Source organism: Antechinus flavipes, chromosome 3, assembly GCF_016432865.1.
Source record: "Antechinus flavipes isolate AdamAnt ecotype Samford, QLD, Australia chromosome 3, AdamAnt_v2, whole genome shotgun sequence".
NCBI classification, from domain to species: Eukaryota; Metazoa; Chordata; class Mammalia; order Dasyuromorphia; family Dasyuridae; genus Antechinus; species Antechinus flavipes.
The window spans coordinates 247,667,635-247,686,026 of NC_067400.1; the positions used below are offsets into that span (position 1 = coordinate 247,667,635).

At 32.0% G+C, this 18,392-nt stretch overlaps 1 protein-coding gene across 2 annotated transcripts in view; it reads right to left on the bottom strand.

The window, feature by feature from the left end:
* APP (amyloid beta precursor protein) overlaps positions 1 to 18,392 on the bottom strand; it is a 181,390-nt gene that overhangs the window by 113,553 nt on the left and 49,445 nt on the right. For both annotated transcript variants that reach the window (XM_051984840.1, XM_051984841.1), the window contains exons 3-4: positions 15,066 to 15,195; positions 2,382 to 2,494 (exon numbers count right to left, since the gene is read on the bottom strand). In XM_051984840.1, coding sequence (XP_051840800.1) covers positions 2,382 to 2,494; positions 15,066 to 15,195 — 243 coding nt within the window. The remainder of the gene's footprint in view (positions 1 to 2,381; positions 2,495 to 15,065; positions 15,196 to 18,392) is intronic.

Sequence of the window (18,392 nt, forward strand, 5' to 3'; positions counted from 1 at the left end):
AAAATGAGAGGACTGGACAAGACAAATTGCTCATAACCTTTTTTGTGTCATAGACTCCTTTGTTAGGCTAGTAGAGACTATGGACCTCTTCTCAGATTAATGTTTTCAAATAAAAAAAATATATAGGATTGCAAAAAACTCAATTATATTGCAATAGGATTATCAAAATAATATATATATTTTTAAAAGTAGAAGGATACTAGATTTAGAATTTCTGAACTAGATGATCTGTAGAACTATATATATATATTTAACATTCCTTAAGTCTATGATTTAAAAAAAAAAAATCAATCCACATATCCCTTTACAGGGCTATTATGGAAAGCAGAGTTTCTGTAATAGATATTGTAGAAACTCCTGTGGATATTGATGGAAAGAAACCCCTATTCAGAAAAACTCTAAAATGGAACTTATTTGATGTTTTTATGAATAATCATAACATTTATACTATCACTGCTTTTTCCCAGTAAAAATTTTGTTTTTGAAATCTTCCTCCCCCTCAGTATTTTAATCAATAGAGAAGCAATAATGCAAAAATGAAGTAACAGTACTGAGAGGTAGAGAAACTTTACCTCGGAGTTAAAGTATTGCTCTAATTGATAACAATGGTATATGTGTATATATTATAAAAGGCATACATGTGATGGTGTCAGCTTCATTTGGTAAGTGGCATTAGAGGTTTGTGAAGACTACCTCTGTATTACCACCCCAATCTTACACAAATTGTATACTCTCAACTCTTTCAAATGTATTCATCTCAGAGGATTGACTCTATAGCAAAAGTGATGGAAATGTAAGGAATATAAACCTTTTAATTGTCATATGTTGGAGGTCACAATGAGAATGAACTATCTATGAAGATTACACCTCATAATCTTCAAATGACTTCTACATTATCACCTTCTTATGGCAGAATTATCTGTCATGTTTGTACTCTGAAAACATCTCCTAGGACACCCACAAGATAGCAACAATTCAATAGAAGAGGCAAAATAAACATTTTTAGTTTGTTTCTAATTTTTTGGTAATCAACTTCAATTTCTATTTAAAGACTATAAAAACAAACCCCACCTTTAAAAGGTATAGCACCTTTACCTTAAGGTATTTAGATTATTAATTAATTAATTTTATTTATTTAATTTATTAATTAATTTAATTATAGAGCATACAGAGTATATATTTATAGTATATGTATAAATATGTATGTTTACAGAATATGTATAAATACAAAATTTGCTATAAACTAAGTGATCACACTGTGAGTAGCAGCACAAAATTTTCCTATCTCTTCAAAATTATGGGTATTTTGTTTGTAAGATGAAAAATAAAAATTTTAACGCAACTATAGCTTCCTTCAAAGAGAATGGAAAAGTATAGTTTTATAGGAAGAAGGAAGAGCTTGTTAGTCTAAAAAATGAAAAAAGTAGAGTCTGACTTTTAAGGTGCTTCTAATCTAAATTAAATTCATATAATCTGTAAACAGACAACTATATAACCAATAACTGAAGAAAAGGGAAACAATTAGAAAGCCACACAAAGCTTCAAATAGTAGGTGATAAATGAATTGAATCTTGAAAGAAGCTAGAAATTCTCTTTTACAGAGGGACTTCTGATATATGAGTCAAATGATAAACTGGTTATAATTAAAGGTGTTCTACTTTTTAATCAAGAAAGATATTTCTTTCTACAGGGTAGAAATGGTAGCAGAAAGTATGATGAGCAACATATTACCATAAATTACCCATTATTTCATTGGTTAGTTATAAGAAAACAGCAACAGATATCAGTGTCCAATATTTTTTCACTGAGGAAAGGTATATTAAGGCAGGATGATAGCCTTAATATTATTATTAATATTAGTAATAATATTATTAGTATTATATGTTAATAATATTAATATTATATGTTAAAACTTTAACCTGATAACTAAAAAACTGAGTTCACATCCAGATCTCTTCTCAATGGTCTGATAAAAGTAGCTGACTAATTTCAAGCTGCTAAAAGATATTACTACTATATCTTAATAACAATGTGCTAATTAAAAGTATTTTATCTGAAAGATATTAAATAAAGCAAAAACTCTGAAAACATTTTAAATAATTAAGCTTAGAAAGCCACAGTAAATTTAAGATTACAACTTTTATTTTAAATACATATCACTTTAGATATGCAACACAACAAATCAATTATGTCCTATTTTCCACAGACAAATAAATTATTTACTATCTATGGACGTTAAAAATATTATTTCCTCTAAATTGCTTCTACATGACCATTAAATAGATAATACATATACATATATGTATGCTTACATATATGTATATAAACATGCCAAACAAACCTTACAGCTTGAAAATAGAGAAAAATTCACAAATTTTTACCTCTTTTGCAACAGTATGCCAATGGAGATGAGTTTCACATATATCCATCCTTTCTTGGTGCAAGAATTTGCACTTGTCTGGCACTAAAAGAGCATCACTCACAAATTCACCAACTGAAAAAAAAAGGGAAAATAAAAGCTTAATTCTACACAGTAATAAGCTTTTGAATTAAAAAGCTATAAAGGCTAGAAGAAATTTTAAGAAACGATCTTGTCTGTCTTCTGACTTTAAGAAGTTGACAAGTTAAGTACCTACTGGATAACTATTTTCAAAATAACTATTCTACAATGTCATTTGGTAAGTTTGTTGCTTTTTAAAAACACATTATTAGTCAAAATATTTTTAATGGCCTTATTTATATTTTTGCAATTTTTAATTTTTTAAAAAACCTCTCCCTACATATACTAATAACACTTAAAATTTTTATAATAAGGAACCAAAAGTGAACTTTACTCTTCTAGGAAGTGTACATTTTTTTTATAAATTGTTTTTTCCTGGATGGATTTAAACCCTTTTTATTTCAAAGATAATTATGTAAAACACTACCTAACTATAAAACAAATTGTCATTCACCTAACATGGGAAAATAAATATTGCTCCAAGAAGGATTTAAATTAGAAAAGATGAGTAAGACCTTTTCTATGCTTACTGGCAACAAAATAAGGAAAATATTAGCTATACTTAGCTATGATTAGTGAAACTTGCTATTTGAGGTAAAATCTCTTAGAACTATAATTTGTTATTGTTCTGAGTTTTGATTTCAAGTATGATGTCTAAATTGTCATTTAAGTCAATAATCTACCATTTAAGGGGAATTGTGATGTATTTCTTAATGGGAGTGTAATCTAAAAACTGCTACAGGTTTATGTTTATGCATGGAAAAGTTGAGAGGAAAACTCTACATATTTGGTAGTAGAATCTGCTTATCCTCTTGACTCTGCTTCTCCACTGCGTCATTTTCTTTCTGAGCTTGACTATGATATCTTGTGAATAATGTCAAATTTTGCTGTATGACTGGCTGTTCCCAAATAAAGGTTAACTATGACCCTTACTGGGAATCAAACAAAGATAAGAAAGCTTTATCTTTGTTGTGCTTATATCAATCCAGTCTGGAGGGACAGTTGATATTGTTATAAACATTTCTTTCTGTGTTTGGAAATTTCTGTAACAATTCCCCATGAAGTGTAAAAACTTGGATATATTCTCTGTCTCTTACACACACACACACACACACACACACACACACACACACACACACACACAATTTCTCCCTTTTCTCCTTCCTCATTTCCTTTCTGTCCCCTGACTAAAGTAGGATTAGGACAATTAAAGACAGAAAAATGATGTGACAAAAATGTAAGTTTTACATTTTAATGGAGTGCGTTTCACTGAGAAAGCAATTAAGATTAACTGTTTTTCTTTGGGAACTAGGATGGATGTGTGTGTGTGTGTGTGTGTGTGTGTGTGTGTGTATGCATATGCATGTGTGTGCCTTTCAAATGTTTCTATTAATGACAAGGACAGGACAAGTATAAAATTAGCTCCATAAGATCTGAATTGTTTTTCATCACATGGAATAGTTATTGAAAGATTAAATATATGAGGTTGTTAGATCTTACTAAAACTTCAGAAATGCCCTAGAATGAGGCCGATTCAAAAATTTCCAAGGGAAAATGTTTCCAAAGATCACATGGCTACATGGAAAAACTAAGACCCAAAATGAAAATGTTTCTGACAAATGGAATTTTCACCTGTAACCTGATTTAATTTACCTATGCCGTTTATTTAACTAGATTTGTTTCATAAGGGAATGTATGAGGTTATGATTCAGCTTAACTACATTTGTTCAATTTTGTGACATAAGATAACAGGGATTATAAATTTGTGTTTTTAATAATATTTTGGTATATTCATGGTCATTTGTATTCTTTCAAAGTCTGGTAAGGCTCCTTTTATTGTGTAGTATACTTGTTTCCTGGTACAAGTCTAAATCCCATGACTTACAACCCTAGATCTCTCTGAGTTGTCACCAATATGAGCCCAAGGAAAAATCTTCACACCAATTTGTGGTATTTTAATGAACTTCCTTTGAAATCTTAACCGGGTTTTCTGCTTCTGTATAAGATGTTAGGAAAAATGGATCAACTATCTATTCACTACTAATCCTTAAAGTCTATCGAGATTTAGATGAGATGCCCCACAGACTCAGATAACTTAATGAACTTCCTTCTGAAACCTTAACTTAGCTCTCTGCTTCTGTAATTGTTTTTCCTTTCTAATATAGGAATATTAGACTTAAAAAAATCTGAAAGAGGGAAACTGGGAAAACCGGATTGCATTGTTGGAAACTAGCCCTTGTTAATTAGAGACCAGATTTGCTTAATGCTTTAACTTAGGCCATACAAGAGATACTCCTGCCTTCCTCACAGAGTACTTCCTGGGGTTCCAAAGACTGATCCAAGAAAGCTAAGGGATTTCTTCCCACTGTACATCTCAATCAACCTAAGTCTTATCTGGAAACTGCTCTCTGGTGGCCAATCAGCAGTTTTTTCCTTGTTCTTTTTTGTATGAAAACAATACAATATTTAACTCAGTTTTGGGGGAGAGGATCACCTATTTTGGCTCTCTTCTCTGCCAGGCAAATTAATAAAATTCTTTCTAAATCTTTTTTGGGGGGTCGTTATTAACTGATACTGGCTATGTATCGGGAAACAGAGAAGGCAAAAAATGTGAAAACAAAAAGGCAGAAAACATAATTAATACATCCTTTACAAATTTTAAGACAATAAAAATAGTTATTGATCACTCTCTATCTTCCTTTCATCAAAACATATGACAACCAAATCTCTCTGTTTTGCTGGATTTTTTCTGTGACCCATAATATTAGGTTTCTAAGTTAATAACTTATGTCACCTCCCTCCATCAGAATGTAAACATCTTATCCTTCTTTAGTCACTTAATGATTGTTCTGATATTACTTTTTTCCCCATTTCTCTAAATTCTTGATTTATATTTCAAAATTTCTATTCACCTTTAGTGTTTTCATTAAGAATTCTTAGAAATTTGCTATTTCATTAGAGATTCCTTTGTTCCTCCTTTTAGATTACATTCAGCTTTGCTGAATAAGTTTTTCACGATTGTAAGATTTCATCTTTGTCTTTTGGACTATCTATGCTCTGTTCTTTTTTAAAGGGTCAGCTGCCTATCTTGGAAGGTTTGTTGTAAGGATCAAATGAAATAATGTATGTAAAGCACTTCATAAACTTTTAAAGTGCTGTATACTAGCTATTATTACCATCACTATTACCATTACTTTTGCTTCCCAACTTCAGACTTCGTGTTAGTACCAAGCTCTATCTACATACCTCTTGACAGAATATTTGTGTCAAGCTTGGTTCAATTTTTGTCCTTGGTTCCTGCTACTGCATTTTCTAGCTATTAAATACTCTTTTATTCAAGGATCTTTAGGAACCTGCAAGTTTTCTGGGGATCCCAAATGGTTTGATATAGGGTAAAGTTTGATTGCTCTCCTGGTCTGAGCTCTGTAAGCTCTTAATCTGGATTTGATTTTAAGCAAAACAATTGTGGGTTTGCCCCTCTGTTTGGAGTGCCAGAAGACTGCTTTTAGAATGGAGGAATGATTCACTGTGATTTTTTAAAAAATTTCCCAATCAAGAATCAGTCTGGTGTATTTTCTAGATCTTTGCAGAGCAGATGGGGGAGAAAGTTAGGCTCTTTTCTCCTAGTCTGCCAAATTTTGAGTGGATAGTTTCACTTTGATAATAAAGCAGAAATCCTATTGCACAAGATTTAGAAGCGGGTAAGAGGAGAAGAAATGCAGATACTAATTGTAGAATACTTTCTTCAGATTAGCCACAGTTATTTGATATAATGCTTAGATGTGGCAGCCCTGTTTGTAGTGGCTAGAAGCTGGAAAATGAAAGGATGTCCATCAATTGGAGAATGGTTGAGTAAATTGTGATATATGAATGTTATGGAATATTATTGTTCTGTAAGGAATGACCAGCAGGATGAATACAGAGAGGACTGGCGAGACTTACATGAACTGATGCTGAGTGAAATGAGCAGAACCAGGAGATCATTATATACCTCAACAACGATACTGTTTGAGGATGTATTCTGATGGAAGTGGACCTCTTCAATAAAGAGAGCCTTAACTGATCAAAGATGGACAGAAGCAGCTACACCCAGAGAAAGAACACTGGGAAATGAATATAAACTGCTTGCATTTTTGCTTTTCTTCCCGGGTTATTTATACTTTCTGAATTCAATTCTCCCTGTGCAACAAAAAAACTGTTCGGTTCTGCACACATATATTGTATCTAGGATATACTGCAACCCATTCAACATGTAAAGGACTCTTGCCATCTGGGGGAAGGGGTGGAGGGAGGGAGGGGAAAAATCGGAACAGAAGTGAATGCAAGGGATAATGCTATAAAAAATTACCCTGGCATGAGTTCTATCAATAAAAAGTTATTAAAAAATTAAAAAAAAAAGAGAGAGATAATGCTTAGATATGCAAACTATAGCAGTGAAATTAAAAAAAAAAAGAAATGGAGAAAAAAGCATAAACATAAAGAAAGCAAAATTAACACTTTTTCAAATGGTACAATAATTCAAATAGAGAATCCATGAGAATCAACTAAAATTTTGATTAAAAGAATTAAAACTTTCAGAATAGTTGTAGCTTATAAGATAAATTTATATAAATCATGAATTTCTTTACAATACAAAGTCTGCCAGGAAGAGAAATTTCACTTAAAATTATTACAAAATATATAAAATGCTTGGGAAGCAGCCTACCTAAGAACATGCATCAATTATAAAATTAAAACTACAAACTACTCTTTAATAAAATAAAGACAAACCTAAATAGAAAAATAAATATTATTTTCTCATGGGAAGTCTTAAATAATAAGACTGTTCATTGTCATATCAAACTTCCAAGGGATGATTTAATAGAGATAAAAAAAAATAAAATTTATATAGAAGAACAAAAGGATAAGAATCTCAGGGGAAAAAAACTTATGCTAGGAAAAGGGCCTAGCATTCAAGGTTTCAAACTTTACTACAAAACAGTAATCAAATTAATTTGGTTAAAAATAAATTGATCATAAGAGCAGATTATATAGCACATAAAAACAAACCTAGTAATGTACGATATGTTAAAAGATTCCAGCTCCTAAGGGAAGGACTTCTACAAAAATTTCTGGGAAAATTGTAAAATAGTTTGAAAGAAGTTTAAGTTCACTACCAAGAACCAATTTAGCTTCAAGTAGATACTTCACACAGCAAATATAAAGTTATTTCAAATATAAATAACAAGAACAAAAAAGAAATTTCCTTTTCTATCTATTGATAGGGCAAGAATTCGTGACCAAATAAGAGATAAAGAAAATCTAGAAGATAAAAGAGATTTTTACTATAATAAAATCAAAAAGTTGTTACACAAATAAAAGTTAACAAATTAACAAAACCAAAGGAAATTGTTCTTACTCAAATGGGAAAAGGAACAATTGAAAAAGAAATTTAAAAAAACACTCTTTGGATTAATTATATGCCAAACAAAACTAATTATTTAGAGGACCTGAATACTTAAAATATAAAAATATCCAAATTGAGAGAAGAAATTAATTTAACTACAGGGTAGCCAGGTAGCATAGTGGATAGAGCACTAGGTTTAAATTAAGATTCCTCTCTTTATGAGTTCAAATCTGGTTTCAGACATTTAGCTGTATGACCCTGAGCAAGTCACTTAACCCTATTTGCCTCAGTTCATCTGTAAAAATGAACTAGAGAAGGAAATAGCAAACTACTTCAGTTATCTTTGCCAAGAAAATCTCAAATGGGGGTCACAAAAAGTTGGACAAAATTGAAAAAGCTCAATAACAAATAAGTTAAAAACAAGTTGTTGCACAAATTATAAATGAATTTCCAAAGAAGTGGGGATAGGAGAGAATGAATGAATTTACAAGTAGATTCCATAAAACACTTAAAAGAAAAATTTATTCCAGTATTACATGAAATGTTTGCAAAAATGTGAAAATAAAGAAAACTTTGATTTTTTTCCTATAGTTTTGGTATATAGCAGAGAGAAAAAAACCATAAACCAATAAACCAATAGTGAACACAGACTCAAAACATTTAAATAAAAGCTTAGCAAATAGGCTACAATTTATTAAGAATATCATACGATATAAATATATTAAATTTAAACTACAGAACTAGGTAGCTCAATATGCAAAAGACAAATAACAAACCATATTAAAACATAAAAAATACTATCTGATTATATCAATAGATGCTGAAAAGGATGTTTTTTTTTTTAAAAACAAAATCCAATTCTAATATAAAAAAGCATAGAATAAAATAGTGTAATATAATAATATAATAATAAATAATGTAGTGTAACTTGTATCCTTTACAATAAAAAGTCAGGATTACATGCAAAAATAAATAAATAAAATCTTTCAAATAAAATCTAGGCTAAAACAAGGATGCCCTTTATAATTACTGTGTTTAACAGGATGAATCCATAAAACATTTGGGCCAATATGTATGTCAAGACACATAAGACAGTTGCATACAACTACAAATTGCTCTTTAATGAAATAAAGATAGATCTAATTAAATGCAGGTGGTTAGGTCAGGACAATATAACAAAAATAGCAATTTTACCTAAATTAATTTACTTAGTATCATACCAAATTACCAAAGCATTATATTTTATGTATTTAGAAAGAAATAGCAACAAAATTTATCTGTAGGAAAGGATCTAAAAACTATACCACAAAGTAAAAATCATCAAAATGATTTAGTTCCAGTTAAAAAATATAAAGCAGTTACCTATTGGGAATTGGATTTTTTAACTTTTGTTCTTCCAACATGTCTTCCAGAGATTATGGTGGCCTATAAGGCCCCTTGAATAGTCCTATATCAGAACATCTCCAAGATGATTGATAATAGTTAATGAAACTTGACCTCTGACTTAAGGAATCATCTTTCCATTTGGCACTTTTTTAATTTTCTGGGCCATTTTTCAGAGTAGCCATAACTAACATCTTTCATTGTGCTGACAAGAGGAGAATGTTGAAAAGGAAGAAAATACTACAAGTAATAAAAATTTTAAAATGGATATAAAAATTAAATAATATTATAAACAGCAGGTCTTTAATTACTGATCAACATGCTAATAAATTACTAAAAGACCTAAACCACATCAATATTAACAAAAATGGGGGAAACAGTATAGAATAATGCACTAAATGCTAGACATGTCATCATGTTCAAAACTTGGATCTGCTACCTGATAAATATATGTGTGTGACTTGACTCAAGTTACATAAATTCTCTGAGCTTTAGTTTACTCACTTATAAATGAAGGAATTGGAAGAGAGGGTTTCTAAGGCACCTTTCTTGTAGGTCTAAAGTTATAATCCATAAATAAGTTAGAGTTAAAAGGATGTTCAACTCACAAGGTCTTCTCAGAAAGGGAAATTAAAAATGACTACCATGAGAATAATAGCAATTTACTTGCTATCATCTATGTAGCTGGGGATAAATAAGATTCAAGTATTTATTACACAAGTCAACAAATATTTAATAAGGGCTTATTATTTCTTAGTTATGCGATAATGCTGGAAATATAGAAGGCCAAACTAAAGATAGTAATAATAATGTCCAATAAAGGACACAAAAATGGTATACAAGGGAGTATGAGAAGGGGGCTAATGGAATCAAAAGAAGCAAAGTTTTAAATGATCATGAGTGAATGGGTACTTCTTCAAATGGAAGTTCTTCAGAGAAAGTCTATGAAGATAATGATAATATGCTTCAAGTTGGTTAATAAGTCAAGCAGTTATTGTATGCTAGGTACTGTGCTAAGATTCTGGAGTTACAAAAAAAAAAAAAAAAAAAAAACTCCTGCCCTCATATTCTAATATAGAAGAAAACATACAAACAGTATAGAAGACACAGGCAGTTTAAATGGAAGGTATTGTGTGAGATAAGGCACCAATAGTAATAGGGAAGTTTGGAAAGGGGAAGGTTTTAAGAGAGAAGTTAATTGACATTGTTGACTTTAACATGTTTAGGGAAGGGAGAGTTTGTCCAAAAGACAGAAGAAGATTGAGACACTCAAGGTCAGCAAGAAGATTTGGGATAGTAGTCTTTAAAATCATTTGTACAGAGATGATAATTGAATCCTTTGGAACTGATAGGAATAAGGTTGGGAAGATAGGTTGGAGCTAGATCATAAAGGGATTTAAATTACAACAGAGAAGTATGTATCTGATCTTGAAAGTAATAAAGCCCCAGAAATAACTGAATAACTGAATAAGCACGTATATGTATTACTTATTAGAGAATTAACTCTGAAGTCAAGCACTACCTTTGCTTTTCTACTTATATTCATATTTTGAATACATTATTGTTAAAAATTGCTTTTGCGTTCATTTATTTCATTCTCTCTTAAAATTGTTCACCTTGACTATTGACATAGTCTCTTAATTAGTCTGTATTTGCCTCAAACCTTTTTGAAACTGTAGTTGTGAAAGATGCTGCCAGGATCTAGCAACTAATAAGAGAATGGGTGAATTAAGAAAAGGAGCTGAGGCTGACTCCAAGGTCATGAATGAGGGTGAATATAAGGATGGTAGTACTCTTGAAAAAGAAAATCCAAAAAGTTAGGTTTTATAGGGGAAAGATGAGTCCAGTTTTTGACATGCTGAATTTAAGGTATCCACAAAAATCCCACTATTTTTGGTTGAATATTTAGTATAGCTCACAAATGCCCCAGACAAGACCTATCAATAACTAGCATTATATTAGCTAGTTTAGACAATTATTTTGTATCAGATCTTTTTCTGGTGGCTCATATCTTAGGCAATATAATAAATCATGTTTGTATTTACACTTATTTTTTGTGCTACTATAGGAGTTTGTTTACTTCTCATAAATAGAAGCCCTTAGTTAAAACATTAGACTAATAATGAAAGTGTCAAATAGCAATAATAATGTGCTAATCACACATATATTGAATGAGCTTCTAATATAAATTCTAACATTTTTATGTATCAATTTAATTAAGGAGGTAATGATAAACATTTAGATTTAAGAACACTACAAGAAATACGTATAGAAGAATTGCACATGTTTAACATTTATTGGATTATTTGCCATCTAGAGGAGGGAAATTTGGAACACAAGGTTTTGCAAAGGTCAATATTGAAAAATTATCCATACATATATTTTGAAAATAAAAAGCTTTAATAAAAAAAATTCTACAAAAGATGTCCCTGAAAAGATTAGCTCACAAAGTAAGAATGGAAAAATTAATTTCTAAACACCATGATAAATATATAGGAAGGATAAGGTTGGTTCTAAGGCATAAAATCTAAGGACTGATTTGGATTTTTGTTTGTTCATATGAAGAATTTTGAATGAGAAAATCCCAAGTAGAAATTAAATTTGAAAACAAGACTTTAAAACTTACCTGCTGATCTTAACTAGTAATACTAACCCTGTTGTCATTTAAATGATATTCATGAAATTGAAATATATATTCTTATATTCAATAATTTGCATTCCAATGTCTGGAGAACAGCATTTAAGTTACTAACATTTCCTAAATATACTAACAATTCCAGAAAAATAATTTCTAACTAAAATTTGGAAAAACACTATTAAATCTAACTTTTCTTTCTTAACTTCTGGGAACTATAAAATAGCTTGAAAACTATTTTTAACAACAGTAAAAAAAATTTAAATTTGCTCTAGGGCACAAACTTCTGCTAAAGATATCCATGACATGCTAATTTCATCACTACAGATGCAAATTGACACTTTCCTTTCAGTATTATTTTTGGTGAAGAAGAGTTGAGATGGAAAGTGTGAAATGATGGATAAAATTCTGATAGTCAATCTCTGCATGAAGCTTATAAAAATGCATAATGCAGGAACCATTTCTCAATAGATAAATGGTTAAAAGACTAGAAATTTCATTCTGAAGAAATGGCAAAAAGTCCACTATCACATGAATTAAAAATAATAAGTACAAACTGAAACAACTCTGAGGTATTATATCATAAACCATTATATTTGAAATAGCCAACATTGGAGGGATTGTAAAAAGACAAGTACTTTAGAACATCAATAGAACAGTGAATCAATCTAACCAATCTAGAAAAATTTTGGAATTATATGTAACCAGAGTCCCAAAGTCCATTAGTATGGGACTCTCTGCTCACTGGTGGAGGTCAGTGCCCTACATCTGTGCAAAGGGCAGAGCTGGGGGAAAAGAAAAAGAAAATAGATTTGGTCTCTTGACCTTCTTGGGGTCTCTTGAGTCTCTTCAGGGGCTTCTGGATTTCAATTTCAAGAGAAAAAATGCACAAGGCCAAGCCCCACTTTAAGTTAAGAAAGTAAGAAAAAGCTTGGGAAGAAGCTGATGTAAAAGCAGCTAACAGTCTCGATCATATATCAATTCCCAGCTAGAGACTTCAGAAAATTGCTCCTTTGGATAAGTCTTCTGACTGAGCCTGTGGGAAAGCCCCAGATATAAAGCTTAGGGCCCTTCTTTATCCATTAATGAATAGCAATCAAACGTTTAATTTGAACCTTAAAATCACATTTCCTAGACTAATGATATTCAAGGGAGCAGATAAATATAATTTTAGCCTAGTATTCCCCTCTTTCTGAGAAACACTCTCTCTTCTCCTCCTGGCAAGAAATAAAATCTCCTTTGCAGAAAAATGCAGAGAGAAGAGGCTCTTCTGCCTCTCTTCAAGCCATACAATGACACATTAAGGCCATAGATGGGCAACTTGTCTTTGCTATATATAAAAGAAAAATCATTTACCCTAAGACCCTAAGACCTAAAGATGCACCCATTCTCTTATTAGTTGCTTAAGAGTGTATTGCCACTCTTAAGCATATATCCCAAGAAAAATAATGGCAAAAAGAAAACATATTAAGAAGATATTTGTAACAGTATTCTTCATTGTAGTAAAAACAAATTAGATACACATGCTTAGAATATATTGGCTAAATGGGTAGGGGAACATGAATGAAATGATGAATTATTTTGCTCTAACAAATGGATTCAGGACATTCAGAGAAATTTTAGAAGACTTATATGCATGAAATAAATATGCAGAAATAAAAATAAACAGAACTGAGAGGATCAAGAACACTGATTATAAAGTCAGAATATCTGGGTTCAATCCCATCTCAGCACCACTTATTAACTGCATAACCTTGAGCAAGTAGCTTAACTTCCCTGGGTCAAGAGGTTGCTTTCTCAGGTCCCTTTTAACCTCTAGACACATGGTTTATTCCAAATCTCCTATCTCTCCTATCTACTGAACTATATTTTTATAACTGCCATAATTAAGCAAAGGGAAACATCTGTTAAAGAAATTTGAACTTGAAAGATAAATAACTGAGTCAAAAATGTGAAAATATACCTTCTCTTGTCAGTGGAAAAATAGTTTTCCACAGGAGCAAAATGAGGCCCATATTATCAGACATGATAAATATGGCACAGTCTATTTTGTAAAACTCAACTTTTCTTCTTTTCTTGTTAGTCTTATACAGGAGGGTAGTTGGAGGTAGGGGAAAGAGATACTGAAAAACCACAGCAATATTTTTAGAAATATCATTTTTTTAAAAAAACTGAAATTCTTCCAGCTTAGTGGCAAAGTATAAAGAATTTTCCAGTTTCAGGAAACATGGCAACACAAAATCAGTATACAGAACTTCCCTTCAAATGCTGGAACAACTATTTAGGTTATTGCAGTTAACTAGATTCTCTCTATAAATGTAACTTTAATACTTACATAGTGAAGTATTCATGTAGTATGTATAGGTGAAAATTAATTTGTACTGAAGATTTTAATGGTATAATTCAAATAGAAATTATCTGGACATTTATTAAAAGGCATAATTGTTGTAAAAGTTGTTCTTGTTAACTAACCTGATTTTATGTTCTGGCTCTCCCACTCATTAGTTGTGTGAAATTCAGCATTAATTTAATCTCTCAGAATCTCATATTCCCCCCTTCTGAATAGTGAATATTATTATTTTGTACCTACCGCATATGATATTGTGAAGATCAAATAAGAAAAGGAATATAAAACATTTTGTAAATATAAAATATTAGATGTTTTCTTTTTAATATTGATCCAATGAACACATGTTATCTTGAAAGAATCCTCAAAATGAATAATTGGTTGAAAAAATTTAAAAAATAGATCATTGTATAGAAATAAAGAATGAATTCATAATAATCTTACTTTACAATAATCTTCTTTGTCATTAAACTATGAGCTCCTTGAGAGCAAGAATTATATTTTGCCTTTCTCTATATACTCAGAGCTTAGCAAAGTACCTGATATTTAATAGGTACTTAAGTAAATTCTTGATTTATACGTTTATAAACCAATACATTTTATTTTTAAGCTCATAAGAAACTTAGAAGCAGTCAGATTCCCTTAAGACACCTAGCATAATTTAGATAACCAGACTTAGAGCTGGAAAGCATCTTATAGGTTACTTAGTCCAACCTCCTCATTTTATAAATGAGGGAATAAAGATCCATGGGTTAAATTGCCCAAGGTAACATATAATAAATGATGCTAAAAATATACATTCTCATGAACTCACCTAAGCATCGATAAGGAATAACAATGTGGGGAGAACTCTTGCACTGCTTTCGGCCTCTCTTACACCAGTTCTGAATTGTCACTGGTTGGTTAGCTTCCACAACATTGGTAATCTGTAGTTCCGGATAGACCTGGTAAAAAAAAATACATATGGGGATTATTTTTAAAACTTTCAATAAGGCTCTGAGTTAAGAATTAAAACAAATTTGTATTGGTAATTTCACAGTAATCCCATTTTGATTATTGCAATCATTCCATGTCAAGAATCTAAATTCCAAATTGATCCAAATGTAAAATGAAAATTGCTATATTAACCCAAAAGATAAAGGAGAAGAATTGTTATCAGTTTTAATACCTTGAAATGTAGAATAAAAAGCTAAATTTAATGTTGAGGCTGACTGTAATAATCTATTGAAAATTTTGTTATGTATCTACTATTCACAAAGGAATAATATAGCACTGTTCTGTAGGGGAATATAAAAATTTCTACCTTAGAGGAATTTACCAGATTTATTGTTATATTCTTTTATTTGTCAATGATTTTTGTGTTCTTTATGTAAAGAAAAATTACACAACATTCTGAAGAAAGTTTTTCATAGTGCTTAAGATAGTGATTATATATGGTAGCAAGAAGGGGCAGATTCAAGAGATGCTGGTGAGGTAAGAACAGTTAAAAGATTTGGCAATTGACTGGATAAGTGGTATAAAAAGTAAAGTAAGAAGCTGAGGAAAAATGTCAAGATTGCTCAGCTGGGCAACTTGAATAAATGAGCTTTGAAAAGCTTATTGTATCAATGAAAGAATTAGGAAAGTTCAGAAGAGAGCTGTGTTTAGGGGCAAAAATAATGAATTCTATTCTATATAATAGAGTTGGAGAGGTTTAGGATAGAGCCATGGTAAACTCAAACTTAGGGAGAGTAATATATCTAAAGAATTGGGAAAGGTAACTGATAAGAAGCAGGTCAATAGGTAGAAAGAAAATCAAAAAAGAAGATTGTCATGGAAAAAAAAAAAGAACAAAGAGTTCACAGGATGATGCAGGGTGAGAGTGTGGAGGCTACAGTGTCATATGCTGTATGGAGATCAAAAAAAAATTTTTTAAATCATAGCTGTAAATATAAAAAGGTGTTAGAACACAGAGCCTAGAGAAGCCCAAGATACTTAGTGAAAAAAGTTCTAAAAATGAACCAGAAAGATAAAAAAATTTAAAAAATAGTTACATGTTCCTTCTTCCAGTCTAAAAAAGACTGCCATTACTGGAATCAAGATGGAATACAAAGAATATAAATAACATTGTAATCCCTTTTCTAAGCCCCATTGATAATGGGTCTCTCTATTTATTAGTGAAGATTAATGCCCTGCCATATGAGGGTTGCAGTAGAGTTGGCAAAAACGACTTAACTTTATACTCAAGTCTTTGGAAATCCCCTTCAAGACTCATTAAACTTTGAGTCTTTTGGCATACAAGCCTATTTTGCTTCAGGTGAAATTTTCAGTTTTGAAAGGACTCATTTTCCTTTCAGGCAAGAATGTAAGGGGAGAGGAAAAAAAACATTTAAGTATACCTATTCCCTTAAATATTGTTAGCCTAGGATTGGGTTCAATTCTGATCATTTTATCATTACTATGGGGAAAAAGAGACCCCAAACTCTATATCAAGGGGTTGGATCCTTTTCCCACCTAATACAAGTTCTACAATGAACACACAGCAAATAACAAAGAAATGCATTTACCTAAATCATAGCAAAACAGTAATCAGAGAAGATATAACATAGGGGCATATCTGTTAGATAATCCAGAGGGAAGGAGCTCTCAGGTTAAGATTGAGATAACTCGCTCATCCCAGAAAAAGTGAGTATCCTGGATCACAGCCAAGGAGAAACCAAGTTAGAGATACAGACACAAAGGAATTGCCTGTTCCTGTCATGTTTTCTTGGTCTTTTCCTTCATTCAGCTATTTGAAAACTGACCTCTTCCACCTTCTCTTTCCCACGTGCCTGAAATGACTCAAGTCGGAAGACTCAAGGCCTGATGAGTGCTCAGGGACCTCCCAAAACCCGAAGAGCCCAGCTGCTCTGGCCAGGATTTCCCACTCTCCTCATGCAGGACTCAGAGAGAGTCCCATGCCAATGGTTCTTGGGCCAGGGTTACATTAAATGGTGAACTCCTTGGGAACAGGACTGTCTTTTGCCCTTTTTTGCACCCTCAGCTCTTAGAACAGTGCCTAGCTTAATAAATCCTTATTAATTGATTGATGGGCCAGATCAAAATCAGGAAACAGGGCAAGACCAGGAGGATCCAGACACCCCTTAGGCTTCTCTCATACATCCAACTCCAACCCTAGGAAATTCCATCTAGTTCTACCCAAGGAATAACAGGAAAAGGAACAGCCTACCGTCCAAACAGCAGAAAAGCCATGCAAGCCCATAATCAAGAGCCGGCATCAGCGCAGAGCTGACTCAATCCAACAACTAGAAACCAATCTGAGGCACATTGGGGTACAGAGTCAGACCAGTACCCAAGTAGCCCCTCAAAGACCAGGAGAAAAAGCCAATGCAGCAACTAAGATGTAAAGTCCCTGTCAACAAGAGATAGATGAAGTCTGTTACTTCCCCTCCCCCTTAGGCAATTGGGATTAAGTGACTTGCCCAGGGTCACACAGCTAGGAAATATTAAGTGAAGGAGGCCGAATTTGAACTCAGATCCTCCTGACTTCAGAGCTGATGCTCCATCTACTGCGCCACCTAGCTGCCCCAGTCTATTAGGTTTAAAACAAGGGATGAAATTAAATTGGAGACTGCAAGAAACTCAAGACAGATTAGCAAGTGGGAGACTGAGCTAAAACCCAGGAATTCCTGAAAATGATGAGTCCACCTCGTTTTGATTACATGATAGAAGACCAAAAAGGCCTGCCTATACCATCAAAAAAGTATGAAAGGTAGTTGTTTTATAAAATCATAAAACTCCAACCCAGAAACTGAGGTTGGAAATATGAATAAACAGAAACTAATGACTAAGAAAATAAATATTATGGACCAACACAAGCCTACAAACTAGACCCAGAGGAAAGGAGTATCACCTTTAGAGAAAACAATTACCTGGCCACATGAATAATAAAGAGTACCTGAAAGAATAAAACAAGAGAAAATACAAAAGGAAATCTAAGGAGCAAAAGAAGACAGTTAAGAATCAATAGCTTAGAGTAGATGATGAACTTTAGCTAAGAATTTAATTCCCTTAAAATTAAGATAGATCACATATAAAACTGGACAACAATACCACATAATCGGATGAGAACAAAAAATTACAAAAACAAAATTAAAAGATT